General features: G+C 41.2%; 1 protein-coding gene across 6 annotated transcripts in view; it reads left to right on the top strand.

Moving 5' to 3' along the window:
• The window catches only part of fam13a (family with sequence similarity 13 member A), a 54,198-nt gene that overhangs the window by 4,153 nt on the left and 31,118 nt on the right, over positions 1-18,927 (top strand). For 3 of the 6 annotated variants that reach the window (XM_061830286.1, XM_061830283.1, XM_061830282.1), the window contains exons 2-8: positions 287-482; positions 1,166-1,375; positions 3,115-3,292; positions 5,665-5,809; positions 10,123-10,194; positions 12,335-12,531; positions 16,734-16,832. In XM_061830286.1, the coding sequence (XP_061686270.1) occupies positions 287-482; positions 1,166-1,375; positions 3,115-3,292; positions 5,665-5,809; positions 10,123-10,194; positions 12,335-12,531; positions 16,734-16,832 (1,097 nt within the window). The remainder of the gene's footprint in view (positions 1-286; positions 483-1,165; positions 1,376-3,114; positions 3,293-5,664; positions 5,810-10,122; positions 10,195-12,334; positions 12,532-16,733; positions 16,833-18,927) is intronic. The other 3 variants (XM_061830285.1, XM_061830284.1, XM_061830287.1) reach the window with 2 other exon arrangements.

Raw genomic sequence — 18,927 nt, 5'->3', positions numbered from 1 at the left:
CTCATGTGCAGACTTTCCACATGCACTGTATGCTTGTTTGACACCCAAATGAGAAATTCGGCCTCTTCCGCACGCTTTCAACATCTTTCAGCTCCCTTGTGGACTTCTCTGTCAAGTGTCTGTTTGTGTGGCACATTTAAGGTGTTGCATGGTAACTCGAGATCTGTCATAGCAACTCACACAGTCCGGCTCTCCCTGTTCTCTTCTTACCAGCACATGGGCGCAGCATGGCAACGGCCATCTTCTTCTTCTTGTTCTTCTTGAGTAACTCCCGTTTTCTCTGCAGCACAATGAGGCGGCAGTGCAGGTGAAGGAAGATATGAAGAAGATGGTTCAGATGCCCGTTCTGAGGTCATGCTCGGTGGCAGCCAAGCAGACCAGGCTGTTCGGGGTGGCCCTCCCCGAGCTGCAGGAGAGGGGCCTGACTGAGGACGGTGTGCCCCTGGTAGTACGCAGGATGGTGGAGTACCTGCGCAACCATGGTGAGATGATAACTATCCGTCCATTTTCTATTGTACCTGTCTTCACAAGGGTCACATGTGAGCTGGAGGCTATCCCATCTGACTTTTGGACTAAAGGCAGGTTACGGCTTTGACCTGGTGGTCAGTCAAAGCACTACATTTGTCTAAATCTAACTCCTCAACACACTTCAATGTAGAGCCTAAGTGCAAAGAAGCCCAAGATGGTGCTGAAGCAAAACAATGGACTCTTGCTATTTTTGGGAGACCCAGCTAGGATACACATTTAAATTGCATTGGCATTTTTTGTTTGTTTTTCCTTTCTTTTAATTGACCCCAAAGATTATTACTTAATCAGGGATAAACAGCCATGAAGCATTTTGGTGTTGGTTCCGCCGAAAACAAGAGAACATTAAAAAAAAAAAACATTGTATTTTTCTACGGTGGCACAGTAGAGCAACTGGTTAGAGGGTTCGCCACATAGTTCTGAGGACCGGGGTTCAAATCTCACCCCCGCCTGTGTGGAGTTTGCATGTTCTCCCCGTGCCTGCGTGGGTTTTCTCCGGACACTCTGGTTTCCTCCCACATGCCAAAAACATTTATTAATTGGAGGCTTTAAATTGGCAGTAGGTGTGATTGTGAATGCTGTAGTGATTATCTTTCACCGTTAGATGTCAGTAAGAGAAAAAGATGCTTGTGACCCGCAGCACTGCAGCAGGAGGGTTTGTTCCGGGTGAACGGCAGCGTGCGGGCCGTGGAGGCCCTCCGGCAGCGCCTGGAGAGCGACGAAGCCCCCGGTATCGACAGTGACGTGGACACCTGCACGGTGGCCAGCCTGCTCAAAAGGTACCTGAGGGACCTCCCCCAAAGCCTGGTGGAGCCAGCAGTCCAAAAGGTGTTGGTGCACCTCTACCAAGGTCAGGCAAAGCTGTGCTTGCGTTGTTTTGGTTTTTAAATTCCTCTGCGATATCAGTCATATGATGCACAACTACACTAGAGGCGGCCTGTTGTGATACATTACGTTTTTTTTTTTTTTTTTGTAGTTTGTTTCTATGTGCCCTACGATTGGCTGGCGACCAGTTTAATGTCGCCTCCTGCCCAAAGATAGCTGGGATAGGCCCCAGCATTCCCGAAACCCTTGTGAGGATAAGCGGTTTAGATAATGGATGGATTTTTTTTTAGGATCTTGGAAAATTAACCCTTTTTAATAATATTGTATTTTTTAGTCTTTTGTTGTCTTTTTTGATATTCTTAGTATGTAAATCATTACGGAGTCACTGATGTAGTGGTGCGCACGTCTTGACTTTGGTGCGGACAGCATGGGATCGATTCCCGGTCAGTGATGGTGTTGCCCTGGGACTGACTGGCAACCAGTAGTCCGTCTTTCGCCCGGAGCTAGCTGGGTTCGGCTCCGGCTCTCCTGTGACCCTTGTTTGGATAAGCAGCTTGTGTAATGGATGGATGGATGTAAATAGGATTTTTATTTATGTATAAGTGCTGAATACTGAAGGTTCAAATTCTTAATTGTTGTTTCAGGCTTTAAATGCTAACTTTAACAACAAATTACCACCAATTTTCTTTGTAGTATAATTTAAACTTTTTTTATTTTAGTTTTGTATTTATAGGGAAATTGAGATTTTTTATTAAATATAAGTCCTGAGTCGAGGTATATTCTGAAATGTTTCCTGTCATATTATGTGTACATATTCATGCCAATATAAAAGTGTATCTTTTGAAATCCTGGATTATATAATACTACTTACAATAAATTTAATCAATGTTTTGTCTTTTACAAACATGTTTACCATATGTGTCAGAAAATTAAAACTTCTGTACTTTTTTTTCCCCATTTGTGTGGCTATTTCCTTCTCTTAATCGTTACTATTCTGAAATGCAGTTACAGTACTCAAATTTAAGATAATTCTGAATGAAAAATAGGACTTCCACATCTTAACGTACGGAGCCAAACGTCCACACACACACTAATGTGCGTCATTGAGCACATTGGGATCAGTCTTCCTACGTGATTACCAAACTGACCCCATTGTGTTTCCCTAGTAATAGTATCAACATATTTGCAGGCTCTTTGCGGTACACGAATGTTCACGTATACGACCCGGCACAGCTCACGATTGGGTAGGAGGCGTCTTTCCGTGCCTGCCACAGCCGGGTGGGGGAAAAACACCATTTTTTTTCGTTTTCCTTTTTTTAAAGGAACTGGAGAAAAGATTCCATAATGAACATGTCACGTATTTAAATTATGTTCTCTGATCACGTTGCGCCAGAGCTGGGTTAAGTTTCCGTTAGGCTACAACACACAAGTATCGTAAGGAACGTTCCTGATGATCAGCTTGCTCTATATTTGAAAAGCTCTGTTGGGCCCCCCATAGGGCACGAGATGCCTAAAATAAATTTGAGACAAAAACACCACCCAGGGGCCTCCACAGGAGACATGAAGGTGCCCAACACTGTCACCATTGAGGGGCCTTGTGTTCATTTTACAAGGTAATTAATACAGATTTTGAGTACAAACCACTCTTAGTATGATTACAGTATCCAAGGGTCCATATAAGTATTACAACATTTTCAACATAAATGAGCTTGTCCCACATAGTATTGGTTAGCTCACACCTTGACGTGTTTTGCGTGTCCACAGAGTGCGGCGACGAAGTGTCCTGCTCAGCCCTGAGGGAGCATCTGAAACAGCTACCGGGCGTCCACCTGAGCCTTCTGCGTTACCTGTGTCACTTCCTCACGTTGGTGGAGGGCAACCATAAGGACAACCGCATGAACGCCCACAACCTGGCCACAGTCTTCGGACCCAGCGTCTTCCAGTGAGTGCACAACAGTCAAGGCCCACACACGTCTTAACCTTTCAGAATTTGGGGTTAAAGAAATTGAATTTGTGGAATAAATTGAGTAATAATAGATTTTTATTTAAATTACTTATCCTTTTTATGACTGAAAAAAATAAGGCATGAAAACAAGGAATTTATTTAATAGCACTATGGGAACACGGTGGATCAGCTGGTGAAGCGTTGGACTATCAATTATAAAGGGGGGGGGGGCAGTGACAATTGAAGACCCAAATAAAATAAACACACATCCCAAAAACATGCAACATTAGTTGGACACTCTAAATTGCCCCTTGGTGTGATTGTGATTGTGAGTGTGGTTGTTTGTCTCTGTGTGCCCTGCAATTGGCTGGCATCCAGTTCAGGGTGTACCCCCCCCCCGCCCCCCCCCCCCATTGACGCCTGGGGTAGGCTCCAGCACTCCCTGCGACCCTTGTGAGGATAAGCGACTATGAAAATGGATGGGTGGAACACTAAGTAGTTAACTGCATGCTATAGCGGTAAGAATGGGCCACATATTAATAACGCATACATTATACAACATACAACTGAATTCCACCTGATAACCGCTGGTGCTAACGAAGGTGGTTAGTTCTTATATAGCGGGGGGGATGTGACTCATGCCTGACACCCAAATGCATCATTTTTAACGCCTATCCCAGCTGTCAACGGGCAGGAGGCGGGGCACACCCTGAACTGGTTGCCAGCCAATTGCAGGGCACACAGAGACTAACAGTCGCACTCACAGTCACACCTAGGGGCAATTTAGAGGGTGCATTTAATGTTCCATGTTTTTGGGATGTGGGAGGAAACCGGAGTGCCCGGAGAAAACCCACGCAAGCACGGGGAAAACATCCAAACTCCACACAGGAGGGCTGAGATCGAACGCGGGACTTCAGAACTCTGAGGCCAACGCTTTCCAGCTGAGCCATGATTTATTTTGGAATAAATTTTAATTTCCTTTGGATCTTCAATTGTCATCCTCCCCTCCTCCCCCATTTCTGGTTGAAAGTCTCCTGAATCTGGCCACATATAGCCAACAGTCTGAGATATATATGGCCAGCAGGCGGTGCTGTTGCCTCTCGAGAAGTCTTGTTATTTTAACAGTCCCTTTTCCTCCTCATCAAATGACCATATTAATATTTAACCATGATTCTTAATAGATGAGATTATTTTTACATTGTGTGGAACAGATCAAACTAAGAGTCTGCGGATCTACTTATTTCTGGTCTCAGTTGGATTATTTTCCACCTCCGTTTAGAAATGACTACAATTGATGAATGGGTATGGAAAACAAAGTCTTACATTATACATGAATTAATGTACGTAAGATGTCTCTTAAGGCTGTGTACACGACAGTGCGACCTCAAGGTGCTTTGGGGTGTCATAAATAAGCGATAAACTGAGCAGTTTTGCCTCACCTTGCATGCTGTTTTTTTTTTTTTTTCCCCCAGAGTCCTTCCCCAGGCAGCGTTCAATTTGCTGTGGTCGTAAAACCTTTATCTGGTCATGTTCTATACTGTTAATGCTCTTCTCTATACAGCTTATGTGTGTATGCGTGGAGGTTGATTGTACAGCAAAACAGCAGCACCAAAGTCCATAATGAGTCCCACATTAATAAAAATTATTTTTTTAGAAAACTTTAGCGTTCCAATGGACTTTGACGTGTGGTGGCACCACAGTCTTGTGTGTGTCCTTGTCTATGTTGCAGGAAGCTTTACATTTACCACGTTGTGCTGTGCAGCATGCATGTAGTGTGGTAAAGTTGTGATACATTCATAGAGTCCCTCAGTGACAGCATTTATGTCTAAGGCGAAAAAGGAGTCCTCTATTAGAAGTGAGGCCTTTATTATTATTTTTTCGTTTATGTCTTAGGAGCTTTACAAATGCCGCGTCATGCTGCTCTGAAACGTTCGTGCGATGCATCAAAGACATCGCACATAATTACGCATGCTTATCATCGTCCCCGAGTGGGAACACCTGTTTTGTTTTGTTTTTTGCCTGAGGAGAAAGAGGAAGTGCCAAATTGAGGCTAGGCATTTATTTGCTCAACACGCCTGGCAACTAATTGAGGCCTCTATTGTAGTTGAGGTCGCCATTTGATGGAATATGTAATGTTTTACATTGAGATGCTATGACATGATAAAGTTAAGTGTTTAGCCCATTTTAACTCTGCTACTAACCAAAACAGGGGCACCTACCTAAACACAGAAACTCTCAGATTACTACCACTGCACTGTCATGCAGTACCAACCACGTCCTCGTCAGCATTTCACTCTGATGCACAAGTGTTGTGTGTCTCCTAAGTTTGACCATGTTTATTCACATTTACTTTTTTCCCTGCGGTCCAGCGTCACTCCCGGGTTCGAGGCCCTGAACGAGCAGAACATCTGCAACAAGATCCTAGTGCGGTTCATTCAGAACTACAGCAGCGTATTCGAAGAAGACACAAAAGACAGAGAAAAAGAAGATCAAGATGACGTCGTCCTGGTCAAGGTGTGTGCCGGTTTTGTTTTTGTTGTTCGTGGTGCGTGCGGGATGGCTGACATCATTTGATGCCTCTTCAAGCATCTGACCCATGAGATCAGACCTGGCCTATTTACCCAGCAGCTTACATCACCCCAGGCTGAGAATTGATTGGCGTATTGATTATGGGGCGGGTGGACATCTTGTCACAGGTGGCCCTTGTCTTACGTCTCTATTGATCAGCTTATTTGGAAGGGAAGAAAACATCCATGGATGTTCTCTACCGCTAGATCAATGATTCTCAAAGTGTGGTACATGTACCAGGAGTCAAAACCATATACCAAGAGATTGTGGCTAGCTATGTTGTCGGGCACCACGTTGTTACCCACCTTATGTAGTACCAGCAATCGCTTTTCGGCTGCATTCACTAACCGCTTATCCCTACAAATATTAACAAGCAAACATCTCAAGGAACTTTGTGTGTTTAAAATTGCATAATGTTAACCCAGGGGTCGGGAACCTATGGCTCGCGAGCCATATCAGACCCCTCATCACTATAGTGTCATTTCTGCCACGTAGGCAACGCAAATAAGCAGAGACAGTTTGTCCTAGTGGGGTTGCCGTAGTTCACTGTAGCAGTCAAGTAGTGTCCAACGCAGAGCAGGTAGCAACAACTAATTGTGCAAATTATTGGTCAAAGGAAAAACTACAGTTTTCGGCAAGACTGGACAGCCATTCACAGATGGAGGAGTATCCCAAAGCATTTGTGCCTGATGTTGCCTATGCATTTTTGACAACTTTTCGCATAAAGACAAATTAATCAAACAAATAAAAGACACGTTATTGTTGACAAGAACTGTTTTTCATTGTACCGTCAAGATGGCAAATCAAATTGAATTACGTTCATATTTATTGGATGGAAGTCTCAATGCCTGCATGAAGCTTAATATAACGACGTATGAAAGACTATAAAGCCATCAGCTAAACCATGCAGCACCAGAGGTTGCATTAATGGTAAGAAGGGCTTTTGTCATCATCGGTTAGCAACAATGTTATTTAAAAGAATTCAGAGACTTATCATACTCTAAAAGTGTTCGTTCTTCATAAATGCTCAAATAGGCTTGTATTTAGTTTTTAAAATATTCCATGGCTGTTTTGAAATTACATTTTGGCATTTATGGCTCTCTAAGCCTAAAAGGTTCCCAACCCTTGTATTAACCCAATATACAATTCTGTCTTTAATACCTTTTACATAACTGTCCTGTGCTGTGCTTGGTTTGAATAAACTATTGAGATTCCATTGCAGCCATGTCGCACATGGAAGTACAGTATGTCTAGTATTAGTTGATTGTTAACGTGCTAAAACTTTCCGAAACAATTAAATGTGACCATTATCTGACAGCTACTTTCTACTAATTACCATAAAGAAACAATTAACCTCCCTTATTTCAAAAATAAATACAGTAGTCACTTTATTTTCATTTTAAAAAGAATACATTGTCTTTCTGGGTTTCATGGAAAATGATGCATCAGTACGTCTCACCCGGGACGAGTGCGACAGCCTACAGCAACACAGTTATCCTTTTGGATGGATATCCACTTCCAGAATGCCAAAAACTGTATTAGCGTTTTACGATGAAGCTGCAGTTGCTTATTTTTCTTTGTCTTTGGATTTTTGTTATTATTCATTTTCTTCGGATTTTCAAGGTTTTGTTCAACTATCCCATATGTGAGGAGCGTCACATTTTTGGGACATCATTATTTTCACGCATTATTATATCCTTGTTTTAATCTGATTCCTTTTCTGGTTTTTGGGACAATCTACTAAGAAAACCCAAGTACCCTCTTGCGGGCAGCGTCCCATTTTTGGGCTGAGATTATAAACGTGTAAAGTCATCATATAACTTAACTATAAACGGAAAAGAAGTGTTATCTCCTTGATTGTGGCCTGTTAGGAGACTTTTATCTCAATAAGCCAAAAAATTGCCACCTTGCCCATGAATGGGTTATTGCAAAAGAACAGTCTCATGCCCGATGTAATATGAGATCTCAGTTCAACAAACATCAAGCCTGTGTGTGCATGCATTTAGTGTGTTTGTGTTTTGCCTTTTCTTTTTTGTGTTATTTTACTTGTGTGTATTATTTTTTGTGTTTTATTTTTGGGTCCGGGGAGACAGATTTCACAGTATCTTGCACGTATTCAAACCACCCGACGCCAAATGCGTAGAAGACTACAAACATTCGGACTTGGCAATCTTGAGATTTTACTGTACCCTGCACTGATTTAAGACAGCTCGATGCAGCATAGAGCAGCCCTAGAACATAAGAGTGCAAAGGTTTTCATGAAACTACATACCCCATTTCACTCCATATTGCCCTTTAAAGTCTTGAGATTTCGCTGTATTGCACATTGACTCAAGAAAGCCTGTGTTGAATAAAGTAGAAAGCAGCCCCAGAACATGACCGAGACAGGTTTCTGACACTGGCAGCACGTTTGGAGAGTTGAAGAGAGTTTGAAGAATTAATTGATATCTTGGAGATTATAATTGAACTATAATAATTATTGAATATTATATATTCAGTTCACAGATTCAAGACCGCCTGTGCCAGAACAAATTGTTTTAGTGATTGTAGCTTTTTCTTTCTTGTACAAACTAACATGAATCAGATTTTTTCAAGTCTATGCATTTAGTCTTTTTTGTCTTTACGGTGACAGTTCCTGTGCAAGGAATGTTTAAAATGACAAAACCCTGATTGAAGTTCCATTCAGGAAAGATATCCTTCACAGTGATGTCTTTGTGTGTTATGGATTGATGGAGGTGGAAGGAACAGTGAAATGCGACTTTGACCGCCAGGTTACTGGACCACCTGACGCCGTGATCTTTTTTGGGAAACTCTGTCCTTACAAGCTCGCTTCACATACAAACATGCGCGCTCACCGAAAAGCATCCAACAAGTCCAACAGTATCTGTCGCTCCAGGCTGTCTCCACCTCTGTCTGACGTAGTGACAACACAGCAGTCCATGCAATCCACTCCGGTTCTCTTTTTTCACGTCATTGCAACAGACTAAGCGATTTCCATTTGTTCTCAACCGGGTAGCCGCAATTCTCCCGTGCTGCTGACCCAAATGAGCTTGGAGCGTCTGCAATTTCAGGGTTATTTGTAACACTAGCCATAGTTGCTTGACCGCCTGGTGCGCTTGTAATTCAATTACCAGTAGCTGTAACCACCGTTTTGTATGCTCCGACCAGATGACTATCACAGGAATAAACTAGGAGGAGGAGCCTTGTTGAAGGAATGTATAAATTTTTTAAAATTAAATTAATAATAATCTAAATTAAGTTTGGAGGCAGTGGGTGATCATTTGACAATATATTAACTGTAAGGACAAACTGTGGAAGTTGGATGGGGCGTGTCATGGTTTTGCTATTTCAAAGGCGATACAGGTTCGTGACTTTGGGAGCATCTCCAGTTTTAGTTTTGATACTGTATCGACTTACTTTGAAGACAAGTGAGCGATCGAAAAAAATCGAAGGAGTTTGCAGAGCCATACGGTCACCTTTTGGAATTTTGTAGCGATTGCTGGACTTAACAAGTTAGATTAAGAATGGGAATGTCCTAATTAATGTTTTTCCCATTCAATGCATGCAACATTCCTCAAGGATGAAATGTTTGTCTCCCCCCATGCAACCTTCCGAGTGTTCCTTAACCGGAAGGGTTTAGCATTATTGTTTATGCCCGACATCCCCAGGTGTGTGCGCCCTTCAAATTCCCTCACATAGGCCCTTTTAACACCGACCATGTGACGCATTTGCCGTGATTAGCGTGACGCAGGCCCGTTTGTGGAAAAAGCTGTTTTTCTGCACGCGCTCGCGGCTTTACAGACGTTATCAGCTGACTGTGGTGGGGGAAAGTTATTCTCACACATCAATATGCAAACATTTTAATGACTTACTTGGAAATGTTTGCAATGAAAAATGATTTTATAAAAGTATTAAAAATGTAAATCACAGTAGTTGTAACATTTTAATAGAAATTATCATGACACAATTAAAATTGTTACATTTAAGAATATTTAAATTGAAATTTTAATTTGACAATATTTAAATTCACGAATATATAAATAATAAAAAAAACATACATTGTTTAAATTAAATGGAAAAATATACATTTCAATTTTAACTTTACTTTAAATAAATTATTTTATCCAATGCTGTTTTTAGAAGTGGAGAAAATCAATTTTATTTTCAACTCATTTTATTTTCTTTGTATTAATTACAATAATAGTAATTAATTGATTAAACTTTTAAAAAGTCATTCACCTCTGTTTTTTTTCCCAAAGGTTGGGCATAATAATACAGCACCTCTGTGCCAACTCAGAAGCAGCACACATGTGAGGCCCAGGAAGAGGAAGGTACAATCGACATATTAAAGGCTTTGCCACTTATCTACTTCTTTTTCTTTCCACGCACTAGTTCCTGCTTTCTTATCTGCCTTTTTTTTTTTTTTGCCTTGCCACAAATAAACACATTATAGTTATGTGTCAGGCCTAATCGGATGAGGGTCACATGATAAATAGAAGTGTTCAGCAGAAGGAAACAAAACAAACTAAAACACGGCTATGGGCACTTCAAATGACACGTGCGAGAGCAGGGAGATTTGACACTGATTGGGATTCGTCCATTATGTTTTGATTTATATTTTTTCCCATAGGATTTTGCAACTTGAAATCATCCATGTCAAATTAACCTTCAATAATATCTTTCAAAGGCATTAGGCTATAAATATAAAACAATGAAATGCAATAACAGTAGGTACACCACCGCCATTGTGTGTGAGCAGCAGTTTTAAAAGCTTTGAGTGCGACTTTAAAGGTATTTTTCCAAAAAGCATTGTCAAAATTAAAAAAATTAGATGTGAAACTTGGGCAACATTCAACTTACTGGATACTATATGTATTGCTTATCACGCCGATGCCCTAATTCATTAATTTTTTGCTAAAATTAAGTAATACATAGATAATACAAATGTTAACCTGTTTTAAAATAAGGAAAAAGAAGACATTGGAATGACACAATTGAATCCCGTATATTCCTGCCTTTGACCCCTTAATGATTAATGAACTCATTAATCATCACCACACTTATTACCTTACTTCATAAAAGCTGTCGCTCACCCTCAAGGCCAAACATACCTGTGAGATGTTTTCTGGTAATAAAATATATCTTTTCTTATTATCGCTGCTTAAGATTAGCTCTGACGTGTATCTAAACACACACACACACACACCCGTAGTGTATTGCATACTGTAACTCATTTTTTTCCCCCCACTTCATTTGTGTAGTAGCCTATCTTAATGCTGCTTGAAAATAAATTTTGGCTTGCAACACAAAATAATAATTTGACCTAAGACGTGTTAAACTCATATGTTGGAGGATTCATAAGTGAAGGTACTACTGTAGGCTATGGTATTAATGTGAAAAAAAAAAAACTAAAATCACATTTTCTTCTTGGCAGCGTTGTAACTGACCGGTTAGAAGGTCATTGCCATTGATTTGTATGCAACATGTTAGTATTGGGCAGCACGAAGGGTGACTGGTTAAAGCGTCTGCCTCACAGTTCTGAGGACTGGGGTTCAAATCCCAGGCCAGCCTGTGTGGAGTTTGCATGTTCTCCCCGTGCCTGCATGGGTTTTTCTCCAGGCGCTCTGGTTTGCTTCCACATCCCAAAAAAATGCATGTTAGGTTTATCGAAGACGAAATTGCCTGTATGTGTGCATGTGAGTGGGAATGTTTGTTTATGTGTACCCTGCGAGTGGCTGGCAACCAACTCAGGGTGTACCCCGCCTCCTGCCCAAAGATAGCTGGGATAGCTCCAGCACTCCCGGAACACTTGTTAGGATGAGCGGCTCAGATAAGGGATGGACAGATTTTCTTTGTTATGGTTAAAAATAATTTTCCATTCCCAAAACCACATTCTTTGCTCAGTATAAATGGAACATTTTTTTCAAATAGAAAAAAGAAACCAAAAAATATAGGTTACCGTAATTAAATACAAAAACACCCCGACTGGTTGCGAGCCAGTCGCAGGCCACATCGAGACAAATATCAGTCACACCCACAATCATACCTAAGGGCAATTTAGAATCCCAAATTTATGAATGTTTTTGTGATCTGGGAGGTAGCCGGATTGCCTGGAGAAAACACACGCAGGTATGGAGAGAACATGCAAACTCCACAGAGGTGGGACTGGGATTTGAACCCCAGTCCTCAGAACTGCGAGGCCAACCCACTAACGCTAACTCCGGAATGGCACGGTAAACCAAACATTGGCTGATCCGTTAATTAATATTTCATCTCTAGTTTTATTGCTCAAGCTCACCTGCAGCAATCCTTGAACGCACGTTTTATTGCATCTAGAAAGAAATGTGTGTGTGCGTGTGTGTGTGTGAGATATCAGGTGGGCAGCATGCAAAAATCAGCAATGTATCACTGGCCTTACATTCTGACTCGCCTTTTCCGTCACGACAAATTTTCTCTTCTGGTCATGAACAGGTGAGGAAAGCCAAGACTGAAGGGGGTGCCCCTCCAGAGCCCGCCTTCCCCGGGCACCCGGTAACAGTGCCTCTACCCCATGACGTGGGGGCTCTCGGCATACCAATAGTGGTGCCTCTGAGAAGCGTCAGCCCCGCAGAGGTTACGAAGACACGTCATGGGGACCCTGCCTGTTGCCATGTCAACCTGGATGTTAGGTAAGATGACACGGAACACACTTAACATAAATATTGCTTTTTTTTACAAATTTATCCACAAAACATCAACATTTTATATATACTTGTATATACATTTTGCAATACAAAAGCCAACAATCAACAGTTATTCATTTTTGATGACAAAACATCCATCCCTTCGGCAAGCCGCTTATCCTCACAAGGGTCATCGGTGTGTTAGTTCCTATCCCAGTTAACATTGTGTGAAAGGTGGACTACACCCTGAACTGGTCGCCAGTCACATACATAGTTTTTTTAATTAGCTGGGGAGAAGCAAAAACAAAACACATTTAAACATACACACACACATATATTAGCATTATTATTATTATTAGTTAATATTTACTTCCTGGATTTTGCATTTCAGGTATCTGCAAACGGAGCACAATAGTTAAAAGTGACCCCACAGCACCTTTGCTGGTCTAACGTTGCACTCCATTTTGTTCTTCTTCCAGATGTGGAGAATCAACACATATACAGTATAACACACATTTAACAAAATCTTCAACATTTAATGATTGAATCAATTGAATTGAAATGAAAGAGCACGCATCTGATTAACATAGAAATACTTAAGCTGCAGCACTATAAAAAAGTCGACTCCTTTTATGTACATAAAATGTGGAAGCAGAGACAGAAGTAACCATAATTCAAGCGAAATCACATGAAAAGCTAACATCCCAGTGTCAATACCAGGCAAGGCTCCTTTCTTGATGATAAAATTACAGGACCTTCACAAACTTATGCTGTTTAGCCTTGACTGTGAGGTGTGGGATGAAAGGTGAGTGTTTGACAGCAATCGGGAATCTAAAGCCTGAGCTCCATGGCCTTGAGCCTGAGGCATGCACAGCAGCCTATTATAAGCATCTGAAATTGAAACCGTGTCAGTACCTTTTACACAGAACTGCAGCGCGTGAAAAAGACTGTTTCTGATTGGCTGTGTCAAAGCGGCTATTGATTTTATTGCTCTGAGACTACTGAAGCCTCACCATTGCGAGGTGGACTTGTCTCTCCTTTCTGTCTTGGCACCGTTCACACTGAACAGCAACAAAAGAAAAACATAAATTTGACAGGCAGCTTCTAAGACAATTGATTTATTAGCTCTGATACTCCGTGCTCTATTCCGTGTACATCCATTTTATACGTAACAGTGATACAGAAAAAAATAGTCACATTGATAAAGCAAGCACTGTAAAAGTGGCTTCTGATGTTGGGTAAATAGAAAAGACCCTTTGGAACTAGGAATACCATGCATGTTCAAACAATGAGGGACATTCTCCTTACGGTGAAATAACATTGTTGCCCCTTTCACTCACCATGGAAAAGACAGCATTTTTCAGTTATTATTATTATTATTTTTTTTTTGCTTTTCCATACAAACCGCACATAAACAGAATGCAGTTGATGATGACGTGATTTTACCTCATTCTGAGTATTGATATCTGTGTGTAAGATTATCGGGCATACAGCAACCGTGGTGTGAAATTTAAAACTTGACCCACTCTTCTCCCACCGTAATGTGTTGAAATACAGTACGACAAGTAAAATAGTTGTCGCGGTCCCATTTTAGTTTCCCACTTCGCGATGAAATCACCCAGACTCAAGTCTTGATTTTGACTAGCAGTGTAGAAAATCAATTTCACCTTTCGATCCAGCTTGCAGACGCATTTGAATCCTCAACTCTTTAGAGACTCATTGAACAATGAGGAATGCGGAGTGCTGACCACAAGCACGTTCTGTAGTTTTCTAACCGTTGACCTTAGCAACATGTTGAGACCCAAAGTAGGTCATGGGTCAGGGTTACAGCTAAGGGTTATAATAGGGCTGGCGTTATGATTAAAAGAGTTAGCTTATGAATTGTTCATTGTCAGCTATTGTTAACATTCGATTATAGAGTTGTGTTAATGTTGGGCTTGGTTTTGGGTTAGTTATTTACCGTATTTCATTGTTTTCATTTTTGTATTACATGAGAAAAAAACCTTTAGAAGTGTGCCGGAATAAACCATTAATGAATCGGGCTGGTTCCAAATTTTGTCGCTCCAGGCACAACTCTAATGATAAAGAACGTATAATATCGAGGAAAACAATAAAACGCTGTCTGTGTGATGATGCTGAAGCTGCAAGGTGGAACATCCACATCTAGGTGTCCACTACCTCTCAACCTAGGCCTTAAAACCTGTACTGTCACATTAAATCACATTGTAATAGTGTATCAGCACTAGATTTATTGAGTTGTTACATAAAAGTTTGTATGGAGGCCCTGTAGCTCAGTGGTCAGAGCACTGGTTTGGTAAACCAGGGGTTGTGGTTTCGTATCTCACTGGGGCCTCCACTCCCTGAGAAGGGTTGCGTCAGGAAGGGCATCCGGCGTAAAAATTGTGCCAAACATGTATGCGCGTTCATCTGAGATGACACGCTGTGGCGACCCCGAAAGGGACAAGCCGAATGAAACTTACTTTTACATAAAAGTTTGTATGTCACTTGCACATGAGTGGGGTTGGGGGGTTCTCCGCCATTACAAATTAACAGGATAACCTCATTAACCGCAGATTAATTGAGAACTATTTGACTGATACTTCTACTTCAATCTCACTTCTTTAACCCATTTTATACACTACCTCTCCTCATGTACTGTACATATTGTACTTCTTCTTTTTCTTTTGGCTTGTCCCGTTAAAGACTCAAAATAGCTTGTCGTCACATGTTAAGGGGTGCAACTAATCTTCCGGATGGACCCCGACATACCCCATGTCAGATCGTATTCAGGACCGGCGGACAGTATGGCGGGGGACTTGAGGAAAGTGCGTCAGCAGTCTGCGATACTATTTACCAACAGACACTCACACACGTAACCAAAAAGTCCATAATTTACACTGTGTACAGTGAGCACCATTCGCCACTGGGGATACATTTCAGTCACTTGCAATAAGTGGAAAAACTGCCATGGATTTTTTTCAGTTAGATAATTTTACCCCTCCCACATGCTTTAAATGTAATAAAACACACTTTTTAAAATAAATGGGAAATGTCTTATAAAACCAAAACAATTTGAAAGCATGAACTGTATAGAAAATGTTTGGTGCATACCAATAATTGACTGGTTGCTATCTATGTAAGCACTGTGATGTGGCCGTTATGTCTTTTTTTTTTTTTTTTTTTACTGTTTTGGAAAACAAGAAAAAAGCAACAAACGATGAGTTCAGTTGCCTTCAATATTTGCGGATTATCTTGACCTGGGTGGCTCAAAATCTACACAGACATAAAGAAAAGAACACAATTTTTCCCAAGCACATTGGTATTGTTTTTATTGATGAATGGATGGAGGAATATTGTGACAGTAAGTTACAACGACTGAGGCATTTAAGCCATGAGCAGGGCTGCGCATGACTAGTAAACACATGCACACTGTATTTGTTCGCTTCTGCGTAGTATCAAGCACTTATTTATTTTTTTTCTTTTAGAAGATGCAAAAAAGTTTGCGGAGTTTTCCTTGAAAATTGTCCCAAATAAGCTGATTGTCCCGTCCCATTCTGTCAGCGCTAGCGGTGCGATATCCCTCCATTGCGGCAGCCAGTGTGGGCTGGCATAACTGCGGTCCTTTGGCATAAATTTGGAATAAATGATTAGAAAATTTCCTCACTGGATAATAAAATAAGCAACTGCAATTCCTGTACAGCTTTTAAGGGTGTAGGTCTCCCATTACCTTTGTACAATAGCACAATCTCACATTTATTTACTCTTTTGAGACAAATCTAGAACAAATTACACTAATTTTCCACGGGTTTAATCTGTACTTTTCATATCCGCCATCAAGCATTCATGACAATGCACGCTTTCTTTCCATGGGCACGTTAGATCAGACCAGCCTGTCGCCAGATACAGTATGTGGTCTGTGCTTTATCCTTATCACGATGCCCTACTCTCAGATCATGTCAAGTTCAGAAATTTGCTAGAAACAAAAGCCCCAATGGGATTCCTGGAAGTGACTTCATGTATCTTGGAAGAGACCTTGAAATTGACCATCTTAACACGTGGCTACCTCCCCTTTTGTGTCAAATAAATGCCTTGGCGGTCTCACCTCCACCTGAAATATGACACCACCCTCACTCGCCACACATGAACCAACATAGCAGCGTCATGTGAATTTACCCCGCTCCCGGTCACATGCTGGCTTTTGTGTGCAGTTGCTATGGTCCACAGGATGGCTGTTATGCAACTGACGCATTCTCAGAAGCGCCTTCGAAGCTGGGTGGGAGCGAGGAACGTCGCAATGAGGTGCGAGGGTGAGTGGCGATGGCGTTGCTGGCAGGCTGTCAGGGCAAGACTTATCTGTCTTCTTTCTGAATGCACCAAAGATGGAGTTGGAAACTCGGTGCCCAAGCGATAGGGTTTCCGGTGAACCTAGTTTTACGTTGTCGGGAACACCAAAGACAATTTAGTTTTCTCTAAACCTAACATACTATACATATTACTGTATCAAAAACATCCTAACCATTCGAGTCTTCAGCAAACCTAATGCGTTTAGTGACTTCCACAAACCTGTAACATACGTTTTCCACAACATTAGAGAAATATCCTCAACAAACCAAATGTAGTTTTCAAAATAAATCCAACACAACTTAGTTTTCAGCAAACAAAATGTATGTTTTGGATAAACAAAATCAACAATTTCTCCTCTTCAATGGTTCTAAAATACCTGCTTCCTAAACAAACCTAAACTGCTCTAGAAAACATGGAAAATTACGCTTTTGATGGACCAAGATACATTTTTGTCAACATTGATGACTTTTTAGATGACGAGTGCTCTGACTATATTACCTCAATTTTAAAGCATCCAGCCTCTTGCGAGCTACCAATGACAGGGGGTGGGGGGCGATATGCTCCCAAACCGTTTTAAGGTTAATGTTATATTGTCTCCTATATTTAAAATACAGAATTAGAGTTTGTGCACTGTATTGTTTGTGCTTTCATCCTGGATCAGGCTGTGGCAAGGTGGAATTTTAAGATTACATCTCATCCATCTCATCCTGCACTTTCTACTTTGGCTTCAGACCAGACCTTTCCCACTCGGAAAAGAGAAAATCTCGTCCAGTGTAACCACTTTTTCTTAGATTATTCACATACACCGGCAGTCATTGCATCTTAAAACGACAGCATTTCTTTTTTTAAATTTCTCCATTAATATCGAAAGTAACCACAAGCAGCATGTCTAGCTCGTCTTTGCTCTACATTGTCCGGACTGTGTTGCTAACTAACGCAGCGGTGGTGGACGCTGTCATTATAAAACACGTTGATGGCTGCGTAAGAACTCTCACAATTTTAATTATGAATGTATGTCTTTAGGAGCGGGAGGTGGGGCAGCTGGTGTAAGGGAAACAAGGAAAAAGAGAGTGTGGCGGAACAGCGGTCGTTGTTAGAGAAAGTTCCGTATGCTGCCTAAAAGAAATCGGTCGCTTCTTCTTTTCATTTTTTACAGTACGTATGTGAATTGTGCCATTGGATGTAACAACCAGTCATCCCTCACTCATTGAATCACATTGCCAAAATGCCACAAACTGAATAGCTGTACATACTTTCAATTCGCATTGGATTTCCTGTTCTTTGCGCGCAACGCAGAATATCTGCGAAGAGACTACATCAGCGGTGCGCAATTGCGCACACGCGAAGTGTAGAGGGAACATTGGCTGACTTTTTTTTTTTTTGGGCACGCCGTCCAGCAACCGATCAACACTGCCGGTTGATCACGATTGACGCATTGAGCACCCGTTTTAGGTCATCCAATGAACCTATCGTGTGTACTGGAACACATTGAGGACAATTTATAGTCTTCAACAAACTTATCATAGTGTTTTTATAAACATCAGAGAGAATTTTGAGTTATTTTCTAATGTTTCTTCATAAACATAGATGACATTCAATTTACCTCACATACCGGTGTGTTTTTATAAACATGGAAGGGAAATTGGAGTCATCAACAAACTTGATGTACATGTTTTGACGAGACGGCAATGACAATATTTTGCAAAACATTGAAGATAATTTACAGCTTTCAATGTCAGTCTTGAACAAACCCAATGTGTTTTTGTAAACAACAACCGAACGCATGTTTTTGTCGAAAACAATTTAGACTTTTCTCTGAACATAATGTACATCATTCCCCAAACAATTTAACCTTTACTAAACCTAGTGAACATGTTTTTGTAAACAGGCGATCTAGCCTTCAGACAGCCCAACAAACACGTGTCTTCAGTCCGTCTGAACAGTTGTGTTTTTGTAAACGGCGAAGAATTTTGCATCTTTAATGAAGCTGAGGTACAAAACCGGACCAACTCATGATAGACTGGCTTGTTCCGGGTAGTTTTCCATTCAGCCCAGAAT

Source organism: Syngnathoides biaculeatus, chromosome 9, assembly GCF_019802595.1.
Source record: "Syngnathoides biaculeatus isolate LvHL_M chromosome 9, ASM1980259v1, whole genome shotgun sequence".
NCBI classification, from domain to species: Eukaryota; Metazoa; Chordata; class Actinopteri; order Syngnathiformes; family Syngnathidae; genus Syngnathoides; species Syngnathoides biaculeatus.
This window is presented reverse-complemented; position numbering and strand designations above follow the sequence as displayed.